This window comes from Channa argus, chromosome 2, assembly GCF_033026475.1.
Source record: "Channa argus isolate prfri chromosome 2, Channa argus male v1.0, whole genome shotgun sequence".
Classification (NCBI taxonomy): domain Eukaryota; kingdom Metazoa; phylum Chordata; class Actinopteri; order Anabantiformes; family Channidae; genus Channa; species Channa argus.
In genome coordinates, this window is record NC_090198.1 from 8,325,900 (window position 1) to 8,347,868 (window position 21,969).

Consider the following 21,969-nt stretch of genomic DNA (forward strand, 5'->3'; position numbering starts at 1 on the left):
AACGTGCAACAGTACCGGCATCAACAGCTGTGACAAACTTGTAACAACTGCCAGACAAAACACCTCTTAGAAGCAACCAATTACCTTTGGAGATTTCTATTACCACCTTGATGGGGTTTTCAAGATCGATAACCAAGTGTGCATCTTGACAAGATGGTCAGGGCTACAAGGAGCTTGTTCTGCGTCATCGGTTTAGAACAGCAGACAGTGAAAGACCGCTGCTATTGTTGCACTTGACTGCGTTTCCCTGGCAATGACATCTGTGTGCGTTGTGATAAATATTCATGCGTTTCATACAGTAGGTGTCGATGTAAACCGATATCAGAGATGGACATGACACATATGTGCTCATTAGGGTTGAGAAATCAAATGGCACAGCAGCAGCCAAATGAGATCAGAAAATGTGAAACACCACCTACTTAGCACATTCCTGTTCTTTGTCCTCCCCAGTCTCCTCCTTCAGTGTCTTGTTCAGAACAATGAAGACAAGTAAAGATTCAACACACAAAGCCAGACAGCAACACAGCTCTCCAGCGAATACTAATCTTAAACAACTAGCAGCACATTTTATTCCCTCTCCACTGAGGCGTGTTTATGTGTGAGATAGGGCTCTGCAGATCTCATCTCTTAGGGAAGGTTGTGGCCTGCATCTGCCGCCCGTTCTCCTCTGCCCCTCGTGCAGGTTCCTATCACTTCCACTCTCAAATTGGAAGTGACAGGCCACTCAGGCAGAGGTGTCTTTGCTCCCCCATCAAGAACCATGCAGCCCCCCTCAGAGCTGTCAGCCTGATTACATATCAGTAGGATGGGGGGACCTCAGGAAAGGAGATGTCGAGCTGGAGACAGACCGCTAAACATGTCGTCTGTCCGGCCGCCACGCATCTGCCAACGCACGTCCCACCTGTCCCCAATCCTCCCATAAAACCAGTCAGTATGTCTCTATCACTCTCCTGCTCTCCTCCCGAAATTTAACAAACTGCACATTTCCCTTTGTTTGACTTTCTTCTAATCTGCTAAATACCCCTTTTTCAATCTTTTATTGGCTCCTTTGCCTGGTTTGCTGGCTGTCTTTCTTTCTTACTTCTGTTCTTTCTTCCAAATTAAAACAAATAAGATCCCATTTCCCCCCTTTTTTTTTTCTGTGTATTTTATTTCCCCTGCCTCATTCGCAGTGCTTACTACTGGGAGCTCAAATCATTTACCAACTTTTCATGCTTGTGGCAGCTCATTACACACATAGAGCTACCTCCCTTTGCTCCGTGAACTAGTAGAGCAGTGGTGCTTTAGCAGGGATCAAAAGTAGATGTGCTAAGTGATAGGAAGCATTAAATTAGTGGAGCTTGTGATGCATCACAGGTCCCTAACGCTCTTCCATGAGGACAAAAAAAAAAAAAACCTGTTGTTTACTTAAGTGCTGATTTCCTTGTCTGTTTTCTCTTCCCTCTACCCAGGTGTGAAGCTTGGAAGCACTCCACGGCAGTCCAGAGAGGTACGTGTTTACTCCTTTTCTCCCAAAACACAGATACACAGGTTGCTCCCACCTGTTATCTATAGCAAAAAAGTGATTGTCAGCCTTGTACCTCTCAGCGTGTCTGATAGCATCTGTGTAGAGGCGCTGACCTCACACTGTGCATGCAGTCAGTCAGACTTTACTGAGTAAATGCCCCAGTCAGACGAGGCCCGTATTCCTCAGGACGCCATCGCACTTAAGTTGTTTTTGGACATCAGACGGGTAACATGGCTGGTTTCATCAGTCTGTTAAAGAGATTGATAGTGTCGTTCACTCACATTTCTCATTTTCTTGCCGTTTCTGTCTGTTCCAAAGTCCACAGTCACGTTCTTAGCGAGCTGAGCTTGTGAATTAATTTCTGGGATATAGTCGCAGCTTTTAAAGAGTCACTTCCTAAAGTGTCATGATCAGTAGGCCCACAGTACTTAACAGCATCCTGCATCAGTACATTGTAATGTTGGACACGCGTGTTTATTAATGCAGCTGCATGCAGTTCAAACGTTCATGCTAAAAGACTGTGGCTGCGAATTTTACAGAAAAGTGAGCAGGGTGCAAAATCAGCCAGATACCTTGTGTGTTCAGATTAAGTGTAGGCATGTCTAAAAGGAGCTTTAGAGACTTTGTGTGTTGTTGTTGCTGTTGTCTTCCAGTGTAGAATCTTTCTTTATGTTTTTTGTTAAATAAATTTTATTGTTTAATCCTAAGTTTCAGTAGGTCTATGGATCCATAAGCTGACTTTTTAAATTGTATTTTCAAAACATTTGTATAGTTATTAGGTAACTCTGAAGTTCAGATAGTTGGAGAAAGAGCAGCATCGTGTTTGACCTCCAGACAATCTACTTTATAAACTAGGTTTCCATGTCAGAGATGCAGAAGTCGTACTACTGTATCTTTTCTCAGCTCCTACTTGCTCTCATCTCTGCTGTGATCAGCAGCACCTATGAAAGTCTTACATCAGTGCAAACCCTGAAGAATGTGATATCTGGTGTACAGATAGCTGCCCCTCGCTCACATTATTCATAAAATTCCTCCCTCCCCCTCCACATATCCCTGCAGATGAATATAGTCATTTAAGTCAGGAGGGGGATGAGCCAAGATTCATGATGGTCTCATCACCTTGTCTGTTGTAAAACTAAAATTATACATCCAGTCCATTGGGTTTATGATGCCATTACAGCATTTAATTGAAATAAAATGTCAGAATGCATGATGGCCTCAGGCATCATCTGATGGTAATCAGGCAGTAGATGAGTCTAATTTAGATTCCCCATTAAGTGTTTATAAGACATTTATATGATTTTACAGCTCTGTTTATTGATAGGTCGTGGATGGCACTGGGCAGCGTGTGACATTAGTGTGCAACACGGTATATTGTTTTAAGGTGTGATGAAACAGCACCATCAAGTGGCTCACTTGAGTACTGAATGTAACAAGGTTAGACGTGTTATTTCTAATAATAACTCAGCTTTTCCAACTAGTTGGAACCAGCAAGTATGAATCATATGTTCACGTTTATATCCTTATTGTCAACTGAACGTGTTGTCTTTGTCGTGTTTTCTCACAGACTCTTTCTACCCAGGACAGAGAAAGAGGTAAAGCTGACAACTATCTGGACCACCAATCAGCAGAAGGCCTCTTGTCCAGCCCGATCCCTCCAATGCAGTTCCCGCACTTTGAGAAGAGCAGACTGACAGCCACCCCTGAGTCTCGAGAGCAGGACATAGGCTCCCTTCATGTCTCCAAAAGACACCGCAAACTGTTGAAAACAAGCCCCCCAATCAATCACACCAACAACGTTTCTTCGTCCTCTTCATTCTCCTCATCCCCAATTTCCTCCTCCTCTCACTCAGGCTCTTTTTCGCCCGAGAGCTGGAAAAAGCTCTCTGATATCCTGGAAACACGGCGACAACTGATGAAGGAGATGTGTGCTAAGTACAAAAGCAGTATCTCCAGGACTATCACACGTCACCATGTGAAACATCTCTTTGTGGAGGACAAGTACAAGTTGTTGTACTGCCAGGTGCCCAAGGCCGGCTGTTCCAACTGGAAGAGGACCCTGATGGTGCTGGCAGGCCAGGCGCCCAATACTCAGAGCATTAAACATGACACGGTCCACTATGGCCACCATCTCAAGAAACTTGACAGCTTTGACCGACAGGGAATCATGCACCGTCTGGAAACCTACACCAAGGTCATATTTGTCAGAGAGCCCTTGGAGAGAATGGTATCAGCTTATAGGGATAAGTTTGAGAATCCAAACAACTATTACCACTCACTGTTTGGGAAACCCATCATCTCCAAGTACAGGGTGAACCCATCCTGGGCAGCCCTGAAGACAGGCAGTGGGGTCACATTTAAGGAGTTTGTGCAGTACCTACTGGACGTCCACCGGCCCGTGGGAATGGATATCCACTGGGAGCAGGTGAACCAGCTCTGCAACCCTTGTCTGATAGACTATGATTTCATTGGAAAGTTTGAGAACATGGAGGAGGAGTCCAACTTTCTCCTGCGATGGACTGGGGCCCCACCCAATCTCACGCTGCCCAGTTTTAAAGACAGGAACCCAAATGACAAGAGGACCTCTATGCAGATCACACAAAAATACTTTTCACAGGTTAGCACATTGGAGAGACAGCGAGTCTATGACTTCTACTACATGGACTATCTGATGTTTAACTACTCAAAGCCTTTTAAAGATTTATATTGATTTACTCCAATCAAGACTCTTGACTCAACGTAACATTCCACTACATCAACTTCTCCACCGTGACAGAAATCATAAAGAGGCTTAGTCATTTGCTCACATGGATCTTTTGCATTAAAGCAGAGAAGTCAGGGAGACCAAAGCTCCTCTGGATTCTGAAAAAGCTGCTTTTTATTAACCAATTTCTAACAGATATCTTCATCTTTGGACAAAAAAATGGTTCTTGTAATGCTGTATTAAATATTCCAGCTTGTCCTGAAATGAAAGGTATTTATTGAATACTAGCACATTCAAATAAAAAAAAAATATAAAGGTTATTTTAGAAAAATGTTTATAAATTTATCAATTTATCAACAGGCTTTAAATTATGCCTTTCTGTGAGTCAAATAACATTTGCAAATGTGATTTATGTTTTCATTTAACTGTAGAAATCACATAAATGGGATTTCATACCAATTCAAATCACATTCCTAAATTCGAAGTGATTTCAGTATGTTATCTTATCATAATATGTCATATTCGTACTACAATATGTTTGAATATATTTGTTATTTGTTATATTTAGCCTTGGGTTGACTTCAGATATAGTTCAAGCTATGATTACCAACCCCATCACCCTCAGTCATCCTGCTGCAGTTTTTTTTTTACAATAAACGTTTTTAAAATGTTTGTATATTTGCATTTACTATTTGACTAACAGCAAATTAGGCATCAGTATACCTCTGTGTATAAATGCATACTAATACAGATATTTCATTGAAATTGTTTTACCAAACACAAACAAAATGTACCATTATAAAAAGTACAGTATAAATCTTGAAACTGTTAAAAATGTGTCAAGTGCTGCCCACTTGGAAGCTGTGTGCACTTATTGTAGCATTTTTGTATTTCTAACTTTGCAATTTAGGTTTGTGCTTTAGTCTAACACATACACTGCTATAGATCCCACATCACTTGAGGTATTTACTTGGGTTGTTGACTGCAGGGCATTCGGGTACTTGCAGGGTACAAAGTGTTGCTGCCAATATCTATTAATACCTGTTAGTGTTAAAGGCCTGCTAATCGTTAAAGTCGTGTTGACAGCGTTGGGAACCAAACTCAACAAACGAGCTAAAAGCAAGTGTTTAGATCTAATGAATGATTTGGACAGTTGGACCAGAAAGAGACAAAGAGACTGTGCCCACACTTTTCCATTTTCCACACTCTACACCCTAAACAGCTGTCACTTTCAGATCTCACACGTCAGTAACTCTGTACACTCTGTATGTATCACATCTCTCCGACACCAACATTTAGGCTTTTTTCTGACACTACTGTGTATAATGGGCATTCAGATGACTATATATTTTTCTATGTATTTCTAAAATATATATATATATATATATATATATATATATATATATATATATATATATATATATATATATATATATATATTCAGTGCTTCTTAGTGAAAATATGTTTATTTCCTTTTCGATGTCATTGATTGTTCTTTCAGTAATACCAGTGTAGAACGTTGTGTAACTGCAGAGTTTCTTTCCAAAATAAAATATCCACCAGCTGGGAAACACGAGTTTCACAAAACTAAATGACAAAAAAATCTGCATAACCTTTTAATGTAAAGGATGTGACTACATTTGATGAAAGAATAGATATAACTCTGTTGTCTGGAGGTGGCAAGGAATATTTTTGGATATATTCAACTTTGGAAATTAGCTCTCTAAATAAATATCCCCAGATATGTTTGATTTTTGAATAGTATAATAAACCCTGTACAGATGAGCTGCATTCCCACCTGGTCACCCATCCTGGCTAACGCCATTTTTACCCATAGAAATGTCAATGTGTGTTTGTGTGTGTGTGTGTGTGTCTGTGTGCACTTGCAATTCTTACTTGGTGAGGCCCAGTGGCAAGGAGCCCACCAACAGCGTGGGGCCCAAAGCCTTTGTGGGGCCCAAAATGCTGGGCCCCACAAAGATTTCATTCAAAAAGCAGCTCAGGAGCCTCCCCTAATGTTGCTCTTGCTTTTTTTTCATTTGGCCCACAAGGTCAGAAATTTTGGAAAAGTGTGTGTGAAGTGTGTGTAAAATTTATCCTCAGTACTGCCAACTAGTGCTAGGGGCTTGGTATTGCAAAAGATACACACTTTCGGAAGTGTGTAACATTTCAACCAATCAGAGTACAGCCCTGATGATAAGAAGACATTTGATTGGCTACTTCACCGTCACCGTCACCAATTTGGGATACACGCCCATTTCCTCAAACCACAGAATATTGTGCCATTTACCAGTATGAAAACTTCATGAAGGGAGCAGGTAGGTTTCTTTTCTGATTTTTTTTTTACAGTTTTTAACTTTTTTATCCTCTGCAGAGTTGCAAGCAGGGTACAAAGTGAAGTTGTAATATAAATTTATAGTTGCTAAAGTTAGCTACAGCATGTTGGCTGGTAATGTTAGCAACACCATACTACCTTCTAATGTTAGCTATGTTATAGCTTACAGCTTGTAAAGTGATCTATAGCTCGGTAGCTACTGCTGTAATGTTATAGATACGTATCTAGCACATTTTCTCTGAAGGTTAAAATACAATTGATTTTATAAGATAAGATATTCATTTGGATCGTAGCTAGATGAGATTAGTTGCCTTTAAGGCACGTACGTCACACATGTTGTACATCTACATGTCACTAAAATCTTACTTTTAAACTTTCAAAATACATAAAATTACATGTATGACAAATATTGATCCATAAGGAAATAAAAGAATCAATCAATTTGCTTCAAATCATGGGAAGAGGCTTTTTTGTTAAAGGATCAGGTTTAGTTAGAAATACATTGAAAAGAAATACATGCTGAAAAGACCCACACTGTTGCGGGCTTTGAATGCACCATGACTGCAGCTCGGTGAAGACCGCATGCTTCTTGTGGACTAAACAGGACAAAATCACTACGGCAGTAATACAAGACAATAAAGAAATGTAAGTCAACTTATACCTCAAATACTATCAATGCTAACAAAGAGCTGGTAATGAGCGTTTTTAACTCGTTTGTAAAGTGCCATCTCATGCAAGATGCTAGCGTTAGCATTAGCGCTAGCATTAGCGCTAGCATTAGCGCTAGCATTAGCTAAGTAAATGATAACACTGATAAAATTGTTCGGTGTTTCTTCAGGACAATATTCACTTGGACTTTAAGGGGTGGGAACTGTACTGCAAATGGGGGTGGGAGCAAATTTTCCCCTTTTTGAAGTACAAGTGCCTAATATTTATTATGGTAATGTGTAAAAATTAGTAGGATTCAGATTTTGGCCTTGCTCAAGGGGATCATTGAGAAGTAGAGGGGAAGGTGATGGTTTTTAGCTGACTTTTTTCACTTCTTTTTATTCATTATCCACAAATAACCTCATAAGTTTAGCCTGCTGTGTAAAAAAGAAAACTCATGACAAAAAAATATATTTTTACCTTGGTCAACAAATTAAATTTTACCTATTAGAAAATAAATATGACAGCTTTGATAAAGATGGATGTTATGTAATATTTAGAATGCCATTTATATAATGTGTGAATCTGGCATGTCACTTGTGCAAAGGGTAGGTAAATAATAAATATTAGATTCTGTTTGTTTATACTGTCTCCATGTCAGAAATAAGTTATAAATGGCCTAATCAATACATTTTAATAATGATTTATGTGTATAAATGCATACAGTTCTCTCTTCTTGGAGATGAATCCTCCTACCATTAAGCTCCAGGATTTTCATAATATCTTGTAGAAAGCACTAAAGTCCTCCATATATAAAGATGATCCTGTAATGATAACAGTAAAATTAACGCTGGAACATAACCTTTACTTAATTTACATTAAATCCAATTTTTTTGCTGTATTTCATTTATGAAAATAGTTTTATGTTAAATGCTGAAATCCCTGCTTTAATGAAGTAATATGTTTCGCTAGGTGTCCTGAATAAACCTTTTGTAGATCATCTTTGGAACATTGGATTGTTGGGTTCTCTTCTCTAAGCATCACAGTAGTTTTTTCCTATCTCAAGGAATATGGTTAGGAAAGGACAGGTTAGCAAAGAAGGAGAGGGAGTAATTTGTTTGACTATTGTTTGTTTGAATATACCTCGTGTTTTATATTTATGGTCTGCTATTTTGAATATTCCTGGGTTTCTGTTGAGCAATCTACATAGACCATATACCATGAAATATTAAAATACTCAGGTGATTAGTTAATAAGATAACCTGTGTTATGACTTAAAAACTGTTTCACAGAGCCATAATGAGTAAACGGAACTCAAGACTACAGCCTGCTGAGGATGCAAAGTCTTACATTCAATCTTCAAGGGACAAGCCTGGGTTTATAGAAAGATATATTGACACTAACAAAGGTAAGGGATAGCAGGTCTTTTACTTCTTTTCCTTTCGGCTGCTCCCTTTCAGGGGTTGCCACAGCGAATCATGTGCCTCCATCTAACTCTATCCTCTGCATCCTCTTCACTCACACCAACTAACTTCATGTCCTCCCTCAGGGATAGCAGGTCTTTTACTATTACTATTAATTTCATACATATATTAAAGCAAATATTTATGCTACATATTAGAAACAGATATATATTGGCATTTCCAGAGAAGCCATTGTGCTGATACTCAATAGGTCTAGCTGTTGGTTGTAAAGGAAGTAGGCTATACTCTTTCTTGTTATTGTTGCACCACATTTAAGTGACAAGAGGTGGGTCATGCTGTATGTTAAAGGTTAAGACAGCTCATTGTTTCTGTTAATCAAATGTATATCTAAAATAACCTTATAGGAAGAGGAGTGTTCGCTAGCCAGCCCGTCGACCCAGGTGCTTTTGTCTTGGAGTACAGGGGTCAACTTATATCAGTGGAAGAATGCCAGTCAAGACACTACACAGAGATAGAGAGTACATTTCTGTTTGAATTTGAGTGGCAAAATCATCACTGGTGGTAAGATTATAACAAAACATCTTTTGAAGAAATGTAGAAAGTCTTTAAGAGCTGAAAGTTTCGAATAGTTGATGAATTACAAAAAGAAGGAGAAATCTTATTCAAGCTATCACTTCTAAGTATTGATATTTTAAACTAGACTGAGCCAGTCTAGAAGTTTCTGTTATCACACATTATTTATGGTTCTTAAATATGTTTACACTGTGAAGCCTGATTTTTGTAAAATAACTAACATTTGAATGTTTTACCTTTTATACCTTTTAGTATTGATGCATCCAAGGAAGATGGCTCTCTTGGAAGATTAGTAAATGATAATGGCAAATCTCCAAACTGCATCATGAAAAAAATCATAGTAGATGGCAAGCCACATTTGTGCCTCTTTGCAGTTAGGAAAATAGAGATAGGAGAGGAAATTGATTACAACTATGGTGATTCAAAATGGCCATGGCGTAAAAAGGTGAGTTGGTTAAATAGGGCATACTAACTTGCGTGTGAAGTTGTACTGACTAATGTAACAACTTTTATATTTTTCCATTGTTTTGTAAATTTATGTGTGTATCCATGTTCTTTTAAGATTAAGTGATATCCCTAAAAGTTATTATTTTTCATCTGATTTCTAGGTGAAAAACAAGAAGGCCCCTGCTGTGGTAATTGGGACTTCCCCTATACACCATCCTTCCCATAAAGATTCAAAAACAGATGATGCCAGTTCAAAGGTAAAGTAGTAATACAATGATGCAAAAAATACCTGACAGCTGAGCTATCATAGACAAAATCTTCCTAGTCTTTCCCTCATGGGGCCCTCCTGCATCCAGTTAACCTAAGTGACTCATATGCTCATTCGCTTGTGTTTCTAGTCTTCCACTTATGGGGCCCTCAAGTAGTCAGTTAATCTTACACACTCAGAATTTTAAAGTTTCTCCCCTTATGGGGTCCTCCCGTATGGATCTAACTTATAGTTATTTTACATCATTGCCTTAATACCTGCCAAGGTCAAACCTCAAGTTATTATAGTCATAATGCTACAACTCTTTAGGGGCTTCATGTTTTCAGAAGGTATTTTGAATGTTATCCATTGCATCCACTTCTATGCTGTTGTCAGTCATGCAGAAAGGCCATAGCATGTGGTTATTTCTTTATGCTAAATGCTATTTTAGAAATAGCTGACATCTGAGCTATCTTAGACAACTTGTGAATCTGTAAATAACCAATGTCTGGCAGTTCTTGATGTAAACCTGACAAATCTTCCTAGTCTTTCCCTCATGGGGCCCTCCTGCATCCAGTTAACCTAAGTGACTCATATGCTCATTCGCTTGTGTTTCTAGTCTTCCACTTATGGGGCCCTCAAGTAATCTGTGAATCTCACACACTCAGAATTTAATAGTTTCTCCCCTTATGGGGTCCTCCCGTATGGATCTAACTTATAGTTATTTTACATCATTGCCTTAATACCTGCCAAGGTCAAACCTCAAGTTATTATAGTCATAATGCTACACCTCTTTAGGGGCTTCATGTTTTCGGAAGGTATTTTGAATGTTATCCATTGCATCCACTTCTATGCTGTTGTCAGTCATGCAGAAAGGCCATAGCATGTAGTTATTTCTTTATGCTAAATGCTGTTTTAGAAATAGCTGACAGCTAAACAATCTTAGACAACTTGTGAATCTGTAAATAACCAATGTCTGGCAGTTCTTGATGTGCTTTTGATTTTGGTCTGAATACCAGGTGGAAAACAAGCAGACTCCTACTTTGGCAGTTGAGACCGATATATCCCCTATAGATCATCCTACGTGTGAGGATTCAAACAAAGATGATCCCAGCACACAGGTAATAAAGCAATGCACACACTTAGTCACATACTTTCTTTGTTCACCTGTACTTTGTGTAATTCTCATATGAAGATAGGGACTTGTTCACTGCTCTTCCAAAAAAGCTTTTTGATGGATAAGAGTAAACCTGACAAATCTTCCTAGTCTTTCCCTCATGGGGCCCTCCTGCATCCAGTTAACCTAAGTGACTCATATGCTCATTCGCTTGTGTTTCTAGTCTTCCACTTATGGGGCCCTCAAGTAGTCAGTTAATCTTACACACTCAGAATTTTAAAGTTTCTCCCCTTATGGGGTCCTCCCGTATGGATCTAACTTATAGTTATTTTACATCATTGCCTTAATACCTGCCAAGGTCAAACCTCAAGTTATTATAGTTATAATGCTACAACTCTTTAGGGGCTTCATGTTTTCAGAAGGTATTTTGAATGTTATCCATTGCATCCACTTCTATGCTGTTGTCAGTCATGCAGAAAGGCCATAGCATGTGGTTATTTCTTTATGCTAAATGCTATTTTAGAAATAGCTGACATCTGAGCTATCTTAGACAACTTGTGAATCTGTAAATAACCAATGTCTGGCAGTTCTTGATGTAAACCTGACAAATCTTCCTAGTCTTTCCCTCATGGGGCCCTCCTGCATCCAGTTAACCTAAGTGACTCATATGCTCATTCGCTTGTGTTTCTAGTCTTCCACTTATGGGGCCCTCAAGTAATCTGTGAATCTCACACACTCAGAATTTAATAGTTTCTCCCCTTATGGGGTCCTCCCGTATGGATCTAACTTATAGTTATTTTACATCATTGCCTTAATACCTGCCAAGGTCAAACCTCAAGTTATTATAGTCATAATGCTACACCTCTTTAGGGGCTTCATGTTTTCAGAAGGTATTTTGAATGTTATCCATTGCATCCACTTCTATGCTGTTGTCAGTCATGCAGAAAGGCCATAGCATGTGGTTATTTCTTTATGCTAAATGCTGTTTTAGAAATAGCTGACAGCTAAACAATCTTAGACAACTTGTGAATCTGTAAATAACCAATGTCTGGCAGTTCTTGATGTGCTTTTGATTTTGGTCTGAATACCAGGTGGAAAACAAGCAGACTCCTACTTTGGCAGTTGAGACCGATATATCCCCTATAGATCATCCTACGTGTGAGGATTCAAACAAAGATGATCCCAGCACACAGGTAATAAAGCAATGCACACACTTAGTCACATACTTTCTTTGTTCACCTGTACTTTGTGTAATTCTCATATGAAGATAGGGACTTGTTCACTGCTCTTCCAAAAAAGCTTTTTGATGGATAAGAGTAAACCTGACAAATCTTCCTAGTCTTTCCCTCATGGGGCCCTCCTGCATCCAGTTAACCTAAGTGACTCATATGCTCATTCGCTTGTGTTTCTAGTCTTCCACTTATGGGGCCCTCAAGTAGTCAGTTAATCTTACACACTCAGAATTTTAAAGTTTCTCCCCTTATGGGGTCCTCCCGTATGGATCTAACTTATAGTTATTTTACATCATTGCCTTAATACCTGCCAAGGTCAAACCTCAACTTATTATAGTTATAATGCTACAACTCTTTAGGGGCTTCATGTTTTCAGAAGGTATTTTGAATGTTATCCATTGCATCCACTTCTATGCTGTTGTCAGTCATGCAGAAAGGCCATAGCATGTGGTTATTTCTTTATGCTAAATGCTATTTTAGAAATAGCTGACATCTGAGCTATCTTAGACAACTTGTGAATCTGTAAATAACCAATGTCTGGCAGTTCTTGATGTAAACCTGACAAATCTTCCTAGTCTTTCCCTCATGGGGCCCTCCTGCATCCAGCTAACCTAAGTGACTCATAGGCTCATTCGCTTGTGTTTCTAGTCTTCCACTTATGGGGCCCTCAAGTAATCTGTGAATCTCACACACTCAGAATTTAATAGTTTCTCCCCTTATGGGGTCCTCCCGTATGGATCTAACTTATAGTTATTTTACATCATTGCCTTAATACCTGCCAAGGTCAAACCTCAAGTTATTATAGTCATAATGCTACACCTCTTTAGGGGCTTCATGTTTTCAGAAGGTATTTTGAATGTTATCCATTGCATCCACTTCTATGCTGTTGTCAGTCATGCAGAAAGGCCATAGCATGTGGTTATTTCTTTATGCTAAATGCTGTTTTAGAAATAGCTGACAGCTAAACAATCTTAGACAACTTGTGAATCTGTAAATAACCAATGTCTGGCAGTTCTTGATGTGCTTTTGATTTTGGTCTGAATACCAGGTGGAAAACAAGCAGACTCCTACTTTGGCAGTTGAGACCGATATATCCCCTATAGATCATCCTACGTGTGAGGATTCAAACAAAGATGATCCCAGCACACAGGTAATAAAGCAATGCACACACTTAGTCACATACTTTCTTTGTTCACCTGTACTTTGTGTAATTCTCATATGAAGATAGGGACTTGTTCACTGCTCTTCCAAAAAAGCTTTTTGATGGATAAGAGTAAACCTGACAAATCTTCCTAGTCTTTCCCTCATGGGGCCCTCCTGCATCCAGTTAACCTAAGTGACTCATATGCTCATTCGCTTGTGTTTCTAGTCTTCCACTTATGGGGCCCTCAAGTAATCTGTGAATCTCACACACTCAGAATTTAATAGTTTCTCCCCTTATGGGGTCCTCCCGTATGGATCTAACTTATAGTTATTTTACATCATTGCCTTAATACCTGCCAAGGTCAAACCTCAAGTTATTATAGTCATAATGCTACACCTCTTTAGGGGCTTCATGTTTTCAGAAGGTATTTTGAATGTTATCCATTGCATCCACTTCTATGCTGTTGTCAGTCATGCAGAAAGGCCATAGCATGTGGTTATTTCTTTATGCTAAATGCTGTTTTAGAAATAGCTGACAGCTAAACAATCTTAGACAACTTGTGAATCTGTAAATAACCAATGTCTGGCAGTTCTTGATGTGCTTTTGATTTTGGTCTGAATACCAGGTGGAAAACAAGCAGACTCCTACTTTGGCAGTTGAGACTGATACATCCCCTATAGATCATCCTACGAGTGAGGATACAAACAAAGATGATCCCAGAACACAGGTAATAAAGTAATGCACACACTAGTCACATACTTTCTTTGTTCACCTGTACTTTGTGTAATTCTCATATGAAGATAGGGACTTGTTCACTGCTCTTCCAAAACAACTTTTTGATGGAAAAGAGTAAACCTGACAAATCTTCCTAGTCTTTCTCTCATGGGGCCCTCCTGCATCCAGTTAACCTAAGTGACTCATGTGCTCATTCGCTTGTGTTTCTAGTCTTCCACTTATGGGGCCCTCAAGTAGTCAGTTAATCTCACACACTCAGAATTTAATAGTTTCTCCCCTTATGGGGTCCTCCCGTATGGATCTAACTTATAGTTATTTTACATCATTGCCTTAATACCTGCCAGGGTCAAACCTCAAGTTATTATAGTTATAATGCTACACCTCTTTAGGGGCTTCATGTTTTCAGAAGGTATTTTGAATGTTATCCATTGCATCCACTTCTATGCTGTTGTCAGTCATGCAGAAAGGCCATAGCATGTGGTTATTTCTTTATGCTAAGTGCTATTTTAGAAATAGCTGACAGCTGAGCTATCTTAGACAACTTGTGAATCTGTAAATAACCAATGTCTGGCAGTTCTTGATGTGCTTTTGATTTCGGTCTGAATACCAGGTGGAAAACAAGCAGACTCCTACTTTGGCAGTTGAGACTGATACATCCCCTATAGATCATCCTACGTGTGAGGATTCAAACAAAAATGATCCCAGCACACAGGTAATAAAGTAATGCACACACTAGTCACATACCTTCTTTGTTCACCTGTACTTTGTGTAATTCTCATATGAAGATAGGGACTTGTTCACTGCTCTTCCAAAACAGCTTTTGAGTCAGGATTACTGTTTGGGTAACATGAGTGCATGTGGTTGAGGTAAAAGAGTAAATACAATTTTTTTCTAGTTCTTATGCACCCTGTTAATCTGAGAGATGCATTTGGTCATATGCATGAGTTTCTAGTCTTCCCCTCCCAGGATCCTCAAGTTCACTTAATCCAGGTGGAGTCACTAGTCACACTAGCCATTAGTTACAAATCACTTTTGTTGACCTGTACTTTGTGTAATTCTCTTATGAAGAGATGAATTCCAACTCTTTGTAATTTTATTCAATTGGCTCAATAGCAGTTTGTATCAAAATTAAAGTATATATAATGCAACACGTATTTATTTGATGCATTTTTAAAATTATATTTTTAATGTAATTCATGTCAGCCTCTATGTTGTTTTGCGAGACTTGTTGATGCCTGTCCTAAATATAACTAACATGCTAATTTAGATGATTGTTTTTTGTCTATTCTACTTTTTTAAAATATTTTTTTCCTTTCTAATTATTTGTTTTATTACATTTAGGTTTTCACTGTTAATAGTTTTTCCCTAGTGGACTATTCTGAAACTGATGATACAGACGAAGGCTATATAAACGATGGCTCTCATACAGTCATCCAAATTAACAAAATTACAGAAAACATTCTGGTATGTCTTAAATTCCAGTAAAATGTTCATAGTGTCAAGTGTATAGCATGTGTGTAGCATCAAGTGTTAAAATCCTTGTCCTGTGATTGATTTTTATAAAACATTAACAAAAATTGATTGCCATACCTTAACATTACACCCATTTTGCAGGATAGTGTACCAGATCATTCTGATTTTCTCCAAGATTCAAAGAGTGAGACTGTAGTGGATGAAACTGATAATGAGGATAATGCTGTTCCTAAGCTTAGAAGAACAAAAAGCATTCTGGTATGTCTCTGACAAAATATCGTGTCAGTTCTGTTAATACCAACTAAGTGGATAAGGCAATTTCCAAGCATTTCCCCTGTAATGATTTTTATTTAACATAACTGTTTTTGCAGATGAATAGAATACCACATTTTTCTGATGCACTCTATGATTCAAGTGATGACAGCACAGAGTGTCCTTCATCATCACAATCTAAAAAGGCTTTCCAAAGGCCAAGAAGAAGGTGTTGCCATCCTGTAAGTCTATTTTATTTTTTATCTTACCCTTTAATGCTATTAGTTAGTGGGCAGTGCAATTCAAACTCAGAATTATAATATTGTGCCTTTGTGAATATGTTTGCATAATTTAAACACTTGCACTTTTACCGGAGAAGTCATTTTTTAAACTACGCCTGCGCAGTTTTATGCTGTAGATTCAAATAGTTTGCAATTTTTTTTGTCCCAATAGTTTAACATATCTCAAATTTGTGAATTTACTTTGAATGAAAGTAATTTCACTTAATGCCCCTATAGAGAGTATACTATTCTAACAGGCAGTTGACAAAAGTGTAGCCAAGTTGTCACACTAACACAATAATTTGTAGGGAAAGATATTAACAACATTTTTTTTTTTCTTTAAAAGATTGAAGATAGTCTTATACAATCAGATGAAGCAAGTGGAGAAAGCGAAGAGGAGTATATTCCAAATCCCAGGGAAGAAAGCACAGACAGTGATGGTAGCTTGGAATTATCCCTTGAAAAAAAGAGAGAGAACAACATTGGATCTACTAGTCAGAGAAGAAGCAAGTCTTCTAGTCAGACCCAGTCTGAGTCTAGTCAGAGCAGAAACATAGTTGTTGCAAGTTGTGATTCCACACAAAGATTTCCTGAAGGCACAGCTGATGCAAATGAGGATGAAACTGCACTCCTTGAAGAGCCATCTGTTTTTGTTAATCCAGTTTTGAAAAAGGAGGATGGGTCAAGGAGATATAATAAAAAACATCAGTGCTTGTACTGTGGACAAGTAGTTCAGAAAATGTCAAGACATTTGATGCGTAAACACAAAAATATGATTGATGTTGCCAAAGCTTTTAGTTTGCCAAAGAACTCAAAAGAAAGGCGACTGCAATTAGATTATATCCGAAATAAGGGGAACTTTGAGCACAACACTGAAGTTTTGGAGAGCCACAAAGGCAAACTCATCCCATGGAAACAACCAAAGAAAAGAAAAGAAGGACAGGAATATACACATTGTGTGTACTGCTATGGATTGTTCACAAAAACAGTGATGTGGCGACATTTCAAGGTCTGCAGGTTCAAGCCTCAGGGGAAGCCATCTAAACCAGGAAAAACAAGAGTCCAGGCATTGTGTGCTTTTGCTGAACCTGTTCCACCTGGATTAAGTGAAGCATACTGGAAGTTCTTAAGTGATATGAATCAAGACAAGATTGCAGTAGCAGTTAAAGAAGACAACTGCATTCTACAGTATGGTTACAGGCTGTTTATGAAGAATGAGAAGGTAATCAGCCAACATCAGTACATTCGACAAAAGCTGAGAGAGCTTGGTAGACTGCTATTGGAAGCAAAAAAGATTGCACTTGTGAAGACTATCAAAGATCTCATAAAACCTGAAAAGTACAATCATGTTGTCACTGCTGCAAGATGCCTGGCTGGATTTAGTGATGAAACTGGCAGATATCAACGTCCATCTCTTGCTCGCAAAGTGGGACACAGCTTGCATTCTTTGGCCATGTTTCTCAAGTCTGAAGGATTAAAGAACAAAGATAAACAAACTGTCAAGGATGCTGAGGATTTTGCACAGCTATACCAAGAGAGTTGGAAATTTGACATTGCAAGCCAAGCACTAACCCAGCTTGACCAGACCAAGTGGAATTCTCCTCAACTTCTACCATTCACACAGGATGTCCAGAATCTTCATTGCTACTTGTCTGGAAAACAGCGGAAACAATTGAATGCCCTGAAAGAAGAGCCTTCACCCTCAAACTGGAAAGACCTTGCTAGAGTGACACTGGCACAAGTTATTCTCTTTAACCGCCGGAGAGCAGGAGAGGTATCCAGAATGCCTTTGTCAGTGTACTTATCAAGAGACACATCAGAAACACATGAAGATGTTAACTTGGCCCTTACAGCACTCGAGCAGAAGCTTTGCAAACATTTTATTCGGATAACCATAGTAGGAAAGAGAGGAAGGAAAGTTCCTGTTCTCCTCACTCCAGACATGAGAGAATCACTTGATACTCTGACTGAAAAGCGAGAAGAATGTGGAGTGTTTAATGAAAATGGATACTTGTTTGCATTACCACAATCTGTCCATTACCTCAGGGGTTCAGACTGCATTAGACAATTTGTGAATGAATGTGATGACATAAAAACTCCCAAAGCACTAACCTCAACAAAACTCAGGAAACACATTGCTACCCTATCCACCGTTCTCAATCTCAAGACTACAGAACTTGACCAGTTGGCAGATTTTCTTGGGCATAACATTGAAGTACACAGAAAGCACTACCGTCTTCCAGAGGGCACCCTACAGCTAGCAAAAATAAGTAAAGTTCTCCTGGCAATGGAACAGGGACGGCTAGGAGAGTACAAAGGGAAGAGTCTGGATGAAATTCACCTTGATGTGAATGGTATTAAGACTTATTATATGTCAATGTAAAAAAAAGAAACATTTAAAAAGGACAATTTCTGTCTAATCCTACTTTTAAATGTTTCACTTTAACTAATTGACTTATGAAAAGGGCGAGTTTTGTAGATTAACTTTATCTACAGTCAGCAATTTATGCAGTACTTTATTACACTCTTGATCACATCAGTTTTCAGCTTTCCAATTCATTTTATCAATTAACATTTTAGAAACTGTTGACATGGAGGAGTGTTCACAAGAGGACATAGAAGGTATGTATGTTGTTTTATCTTAAGTGGTTGGAATGAATGATTTCTCAATGGATATGAATACTTTTGACTAGTGCATGTGGATTTTGTTTGGACGATTAAATGCTGGCAGGTTTCTGTAGCTATTGACCACATTTAGGAATAATTTTGCTATTTTTTTAAAGCCAGCATCTATTTTCTATAATGTAAAATAGTACATATGAGAATTCTTTTGTTTGGGGTGTCCTTATCAAGTTTTTAATCATGGGAAACTGTCAGTGGGAATTAATATTAAGGCACCGCTGTTTTCCACTCAATAGAAAAAAGCTGTAAACTCCCTGTAGGGGTGCAGTTCTAGTGAAGTCAAAAAGCTTTTCACACATATTCCAAAGTTCAAAAGAATTCTTACAACTTACAACTATAAAGTAGTGTGGATCCAAGCCTGTTTTAATTATTTATTTTTGCCCATATATCAAGTTGCATTTTCTGTGTAGTCCAACTGAGCTTCTCTAGGTGTGGGATATGGAAATCCAACCTGTTGAGAAAATTAAGCTAAAAAATATAAACTTATAGTATCATTAGTAATTAACAAAATAAAGTAATTTCTATGTTAATCTCAGCAGCAGTGCTTATATATTTGTTATGCTGTAACTGTCGTCATAGTTTTGTTATATATAGATTACATTAAATCACATTTGTTTAGCTTTTATCAAATGAAGAGTGAGCGGTTAGTTGGTATGTAGTACTGTTTGTGTGCTCAATATTTTGGTGTTTAAGCTGTGGACCTGCTGCTTGAAGGATTTGACCACAAAATTATTCTCCCACCCCAATTAGCAAACAACTGCACCAAAATTAAAGAGGAACAATGAGTAATTTCACATTATCTTTCAAACTTATACAATATAGGAGTGGTCTGGGCATGTGCAAATCTCACCCCTTCATGCAGAACCAGACTTTTTAACCCTTGTAGGTTGCTAACATGTAAATTTGATTTAGCACAGCACACAAAACCATGGCAAAATGGAGAAATAGAAATTGTCAATCCCATATGATCAGTTATGCATGATAGCTCCAGTCAGCTTTACTAATAGCTACTTCATATGTTAGTTCTAAATAACTGTCTTAAGTACTTGTAGTAATTTTTTTTTTACTGTACCCAGATTACGGTATTCCAGAAGAACAGGGGACCAAACATGTGGACAGTGTGGCATCCCATCAAGAAGGTACCATCATGGAGTTAGCTCATCATTAAGAGACACACTTGCCATATTAAATTATATTAATTTATACTAGCTATTCTTTTGAGCAATGTAAATCTATTGATTGATCTATTAATCTTGCATATCTAACTCTTTATTTTCTGTACACAGATACCAGTATGGCACTGGTTTCAGAGAATGAGGTCAGTGTGACATCCCTACAAGAATGTACCTCCTCATCAAGTGGCCAAAACCAGAGGAAGTTGGCTAAAAGGAGAGGTCAGCTTAGAATAGTGGTTCCTTCTTGGACCAGCAGGCCCTTTCGATTTCCAAGTTTCTTACCAGCACTTCCAGTTAGTACACAAGCAGATATTACTAGACTAGGACATCACCATCACAAAACGTTTAAAGTGCACTGCTCAAAAAATGCAGGTCATTGAAGGGCATCCGTGGGCATCACCCACTTCAGTGACGTAGTATATTTTGGTCTTGTTTATAACCAATGTGGAGTTGGGCATTAAGTGAAGTATATGAACTTTAAATCTCTAGGTAACAATTGCATTAACTATGGAAGGCTTTGAAGGGTGCACAATCAGTTTACTCGTGGAGTGAAGAATGGATATGTGCGAGATGGGGGATGGAGAGGAAGATGATACACATCATACATGGTTTCTGTGTGTAGGGGGTATAATGTCCCCATTTGGAGGTCTGTAAGTATACAGCAGTTTGGGTTTAACATAGTCTTTCCCAAAACTGAATGACTGTGGAGGAGTCCTTTATGGCCTTTGAACCAATTCAGTACTGCAGTGAATATGTGATTAATCTAGTTGTGTTTCCTTTCAGGTTAAGATTTGAAGTTTTTAAATCTAAAATATAATATGATCTTCTTATGCACATTTAGGTAATCAAACTGCAGTGAAAAGAAGCTGGACACCAGAGGAATGTGCTGCAGTAGAAAAGCATTTACGAAAATGTATAGTGATGAAACAAGTTCCAGGTAAGGTGGACTGTGAACGTTGCATTGCTGCAGAACCTCAAGCTCTGGGAAACCGAGACTGGAAAGCAGTTAAATACTTCATAAAAAATCGAATTACTACCATGAGAAGAAAGGTACAGTAGAAGAGCTTTAATGAACGGGTAGAAACACAAGGCTGGTCCTTTGTTCTATACTTTCTGTTGATGCCTGTTTGAAGGTAATCATGTTTTTCTCAGTTCCTTCACCATGCCCTCTTTGGTGTCTGTTCAGCTATGACATTTTATCACAAAATTCTTCCCACTACCCTACAGATCTCAAATATTTTTCATTTATGAAGCAAGAACACACTACACACACATACAGAATTTTAGTTCAAGAGTATGGCTATGTTATTGGTTTACAGTTGGTGTCCTCTGTTCTGCAGTCTCTTTTGTTTTTTCTCATTATGCAAAAGCAGAAGTTTACATTCCCTTATTTTGAAATGGTAAAAATGGTAATAAAGTGATTAACATTTGATTTGTATAAGCCAATTTTTGCTCTTTCAAAATAAGTTGGATGCAAGTTTTTGCATCCAGCTATGTTAATATGTGCTCCATAAGCTCAAATCCTTGAGTTTTTTTTTTTTTTTTTCTGAAATGTTTTGTGTAAAACAGCAAACTGCAGAAATAAAAGGGAAAATCCCTATACCGCGTGGTTTGGTAATTGAGAAGAGATTCAAGTTTGAGTATTCTAATATCGTCGTCTTCATAATGCTCTTATCTTTCATTAACTTGAAGTGGCAAAATGTGAAATGTTTGGTGTAAAGGAATAACAGATGTGGAATAGAGAGAATGTAAAGTAGAATATAAATCCCTGATACTGCCCTGCATTTTCTTTAAAAACAAGGTAAAGGAAAAATAACAGAACTAATTTCTCCAGATGAAGATTTTGTTCCCTGCTAAGACACGTAAACTGGAAATATGCATGTGTGTGTGAAGGTGGATCTCATAAATACTGACCGTTAGAAAGAGACCCCACAAGCAACAAAAAAACGGGCATGAAAAATTAAGTTTTATATTCTGTGATTTAAAAGTGAAA

The 21,969-nt window shown here is 38.2% G+C and overlaps 3 protein-coding genes across 6 annotated transcripts in view; all 3 read left to right on the top strand.

Moving 5' to 3' along the window:
* LOC137111818 (carbohydrate sulfotransferase 8-like) overlaps positions 1-5,570 on the top strand; it is a 140,357-nt gene extending 134,787 nt beyond the window's left edge. For all 4 annotated transcript variants that reach the window (XM_067495126.1, XM_067495125.1, XM_067495124.1 and 1 more), the window contains 2 exons: positions 1,452-1,489; positions 3,075-5,570. In XM_067495126.1, coding sequence (XP_067351227.1) covers positions 1,452-1,489; positions 3,075-4,217 — 1,181 coding nt within the window. In that variant the 3' untranslated portion in view covers positions 4,218-5,570. The remainder of the gene's footprint in view (positions 1-1,451; positions 1,490-3,074) is intronic.
* A 56-nt stretch (positions 5,571-5,626) lies between these two features.
* LOC137117443 (N-lysine methyltransferase KMT5A-A-like) lies at positions 5,627-12,545 on the top strand. The gene is made up of 7 exons (XM_067495661.1): positions 5,627-7,191; positions 8,487-8,602; positions 9,023-9,179; positions 9,444-9,636; positions 9,800-9,895; positions 10,905-11,006; positions 12,094-12,545. Exons 1-7 carry the CDS (start codon positions 7,097-7,099, stop codon positions 12,265-12,267), a joined length of 933 nt encoding a protein of 310 aa, XP_067351762.1. The 5' UTR covers positions 5,627-7,096; the 3' UTR covers positions 12,268-12,545.
* A 1,461-nt stretch (positions 12,546-14,006) lies between these two features.
* Positions 14,007-20,987, top strand: LOC137115839 (uncharacterized). The gene is made up of 10 exons (XM_067495518.1): positions 14,007-14,105; positions 14,724-14,825; positions 15,455-15,577; positions 15,728-15,844; positions 15,958-16,080; positions 16,466-18,473; positions 18,700-18,741; positions 19,878-19,940; positions 20,088-20,119; positions 20,818-20,987. Exons 5-10 carry the CDS (start codon positions 15,958-15,960, stop codon positions 20,833-20,835), a joined length of 2,286 nt encoding a protein of 761 aa, XP_067351619.1. The 5' UTR covers positions 14,007-14,105; positions 14,724-14,825; positions 15,455-15,577; positions 15,728-15,844; the 3' UTR covers positions 20,836-20,987.
* Positions 20,988-21,969: the final 982 nt, after the last annotated feature.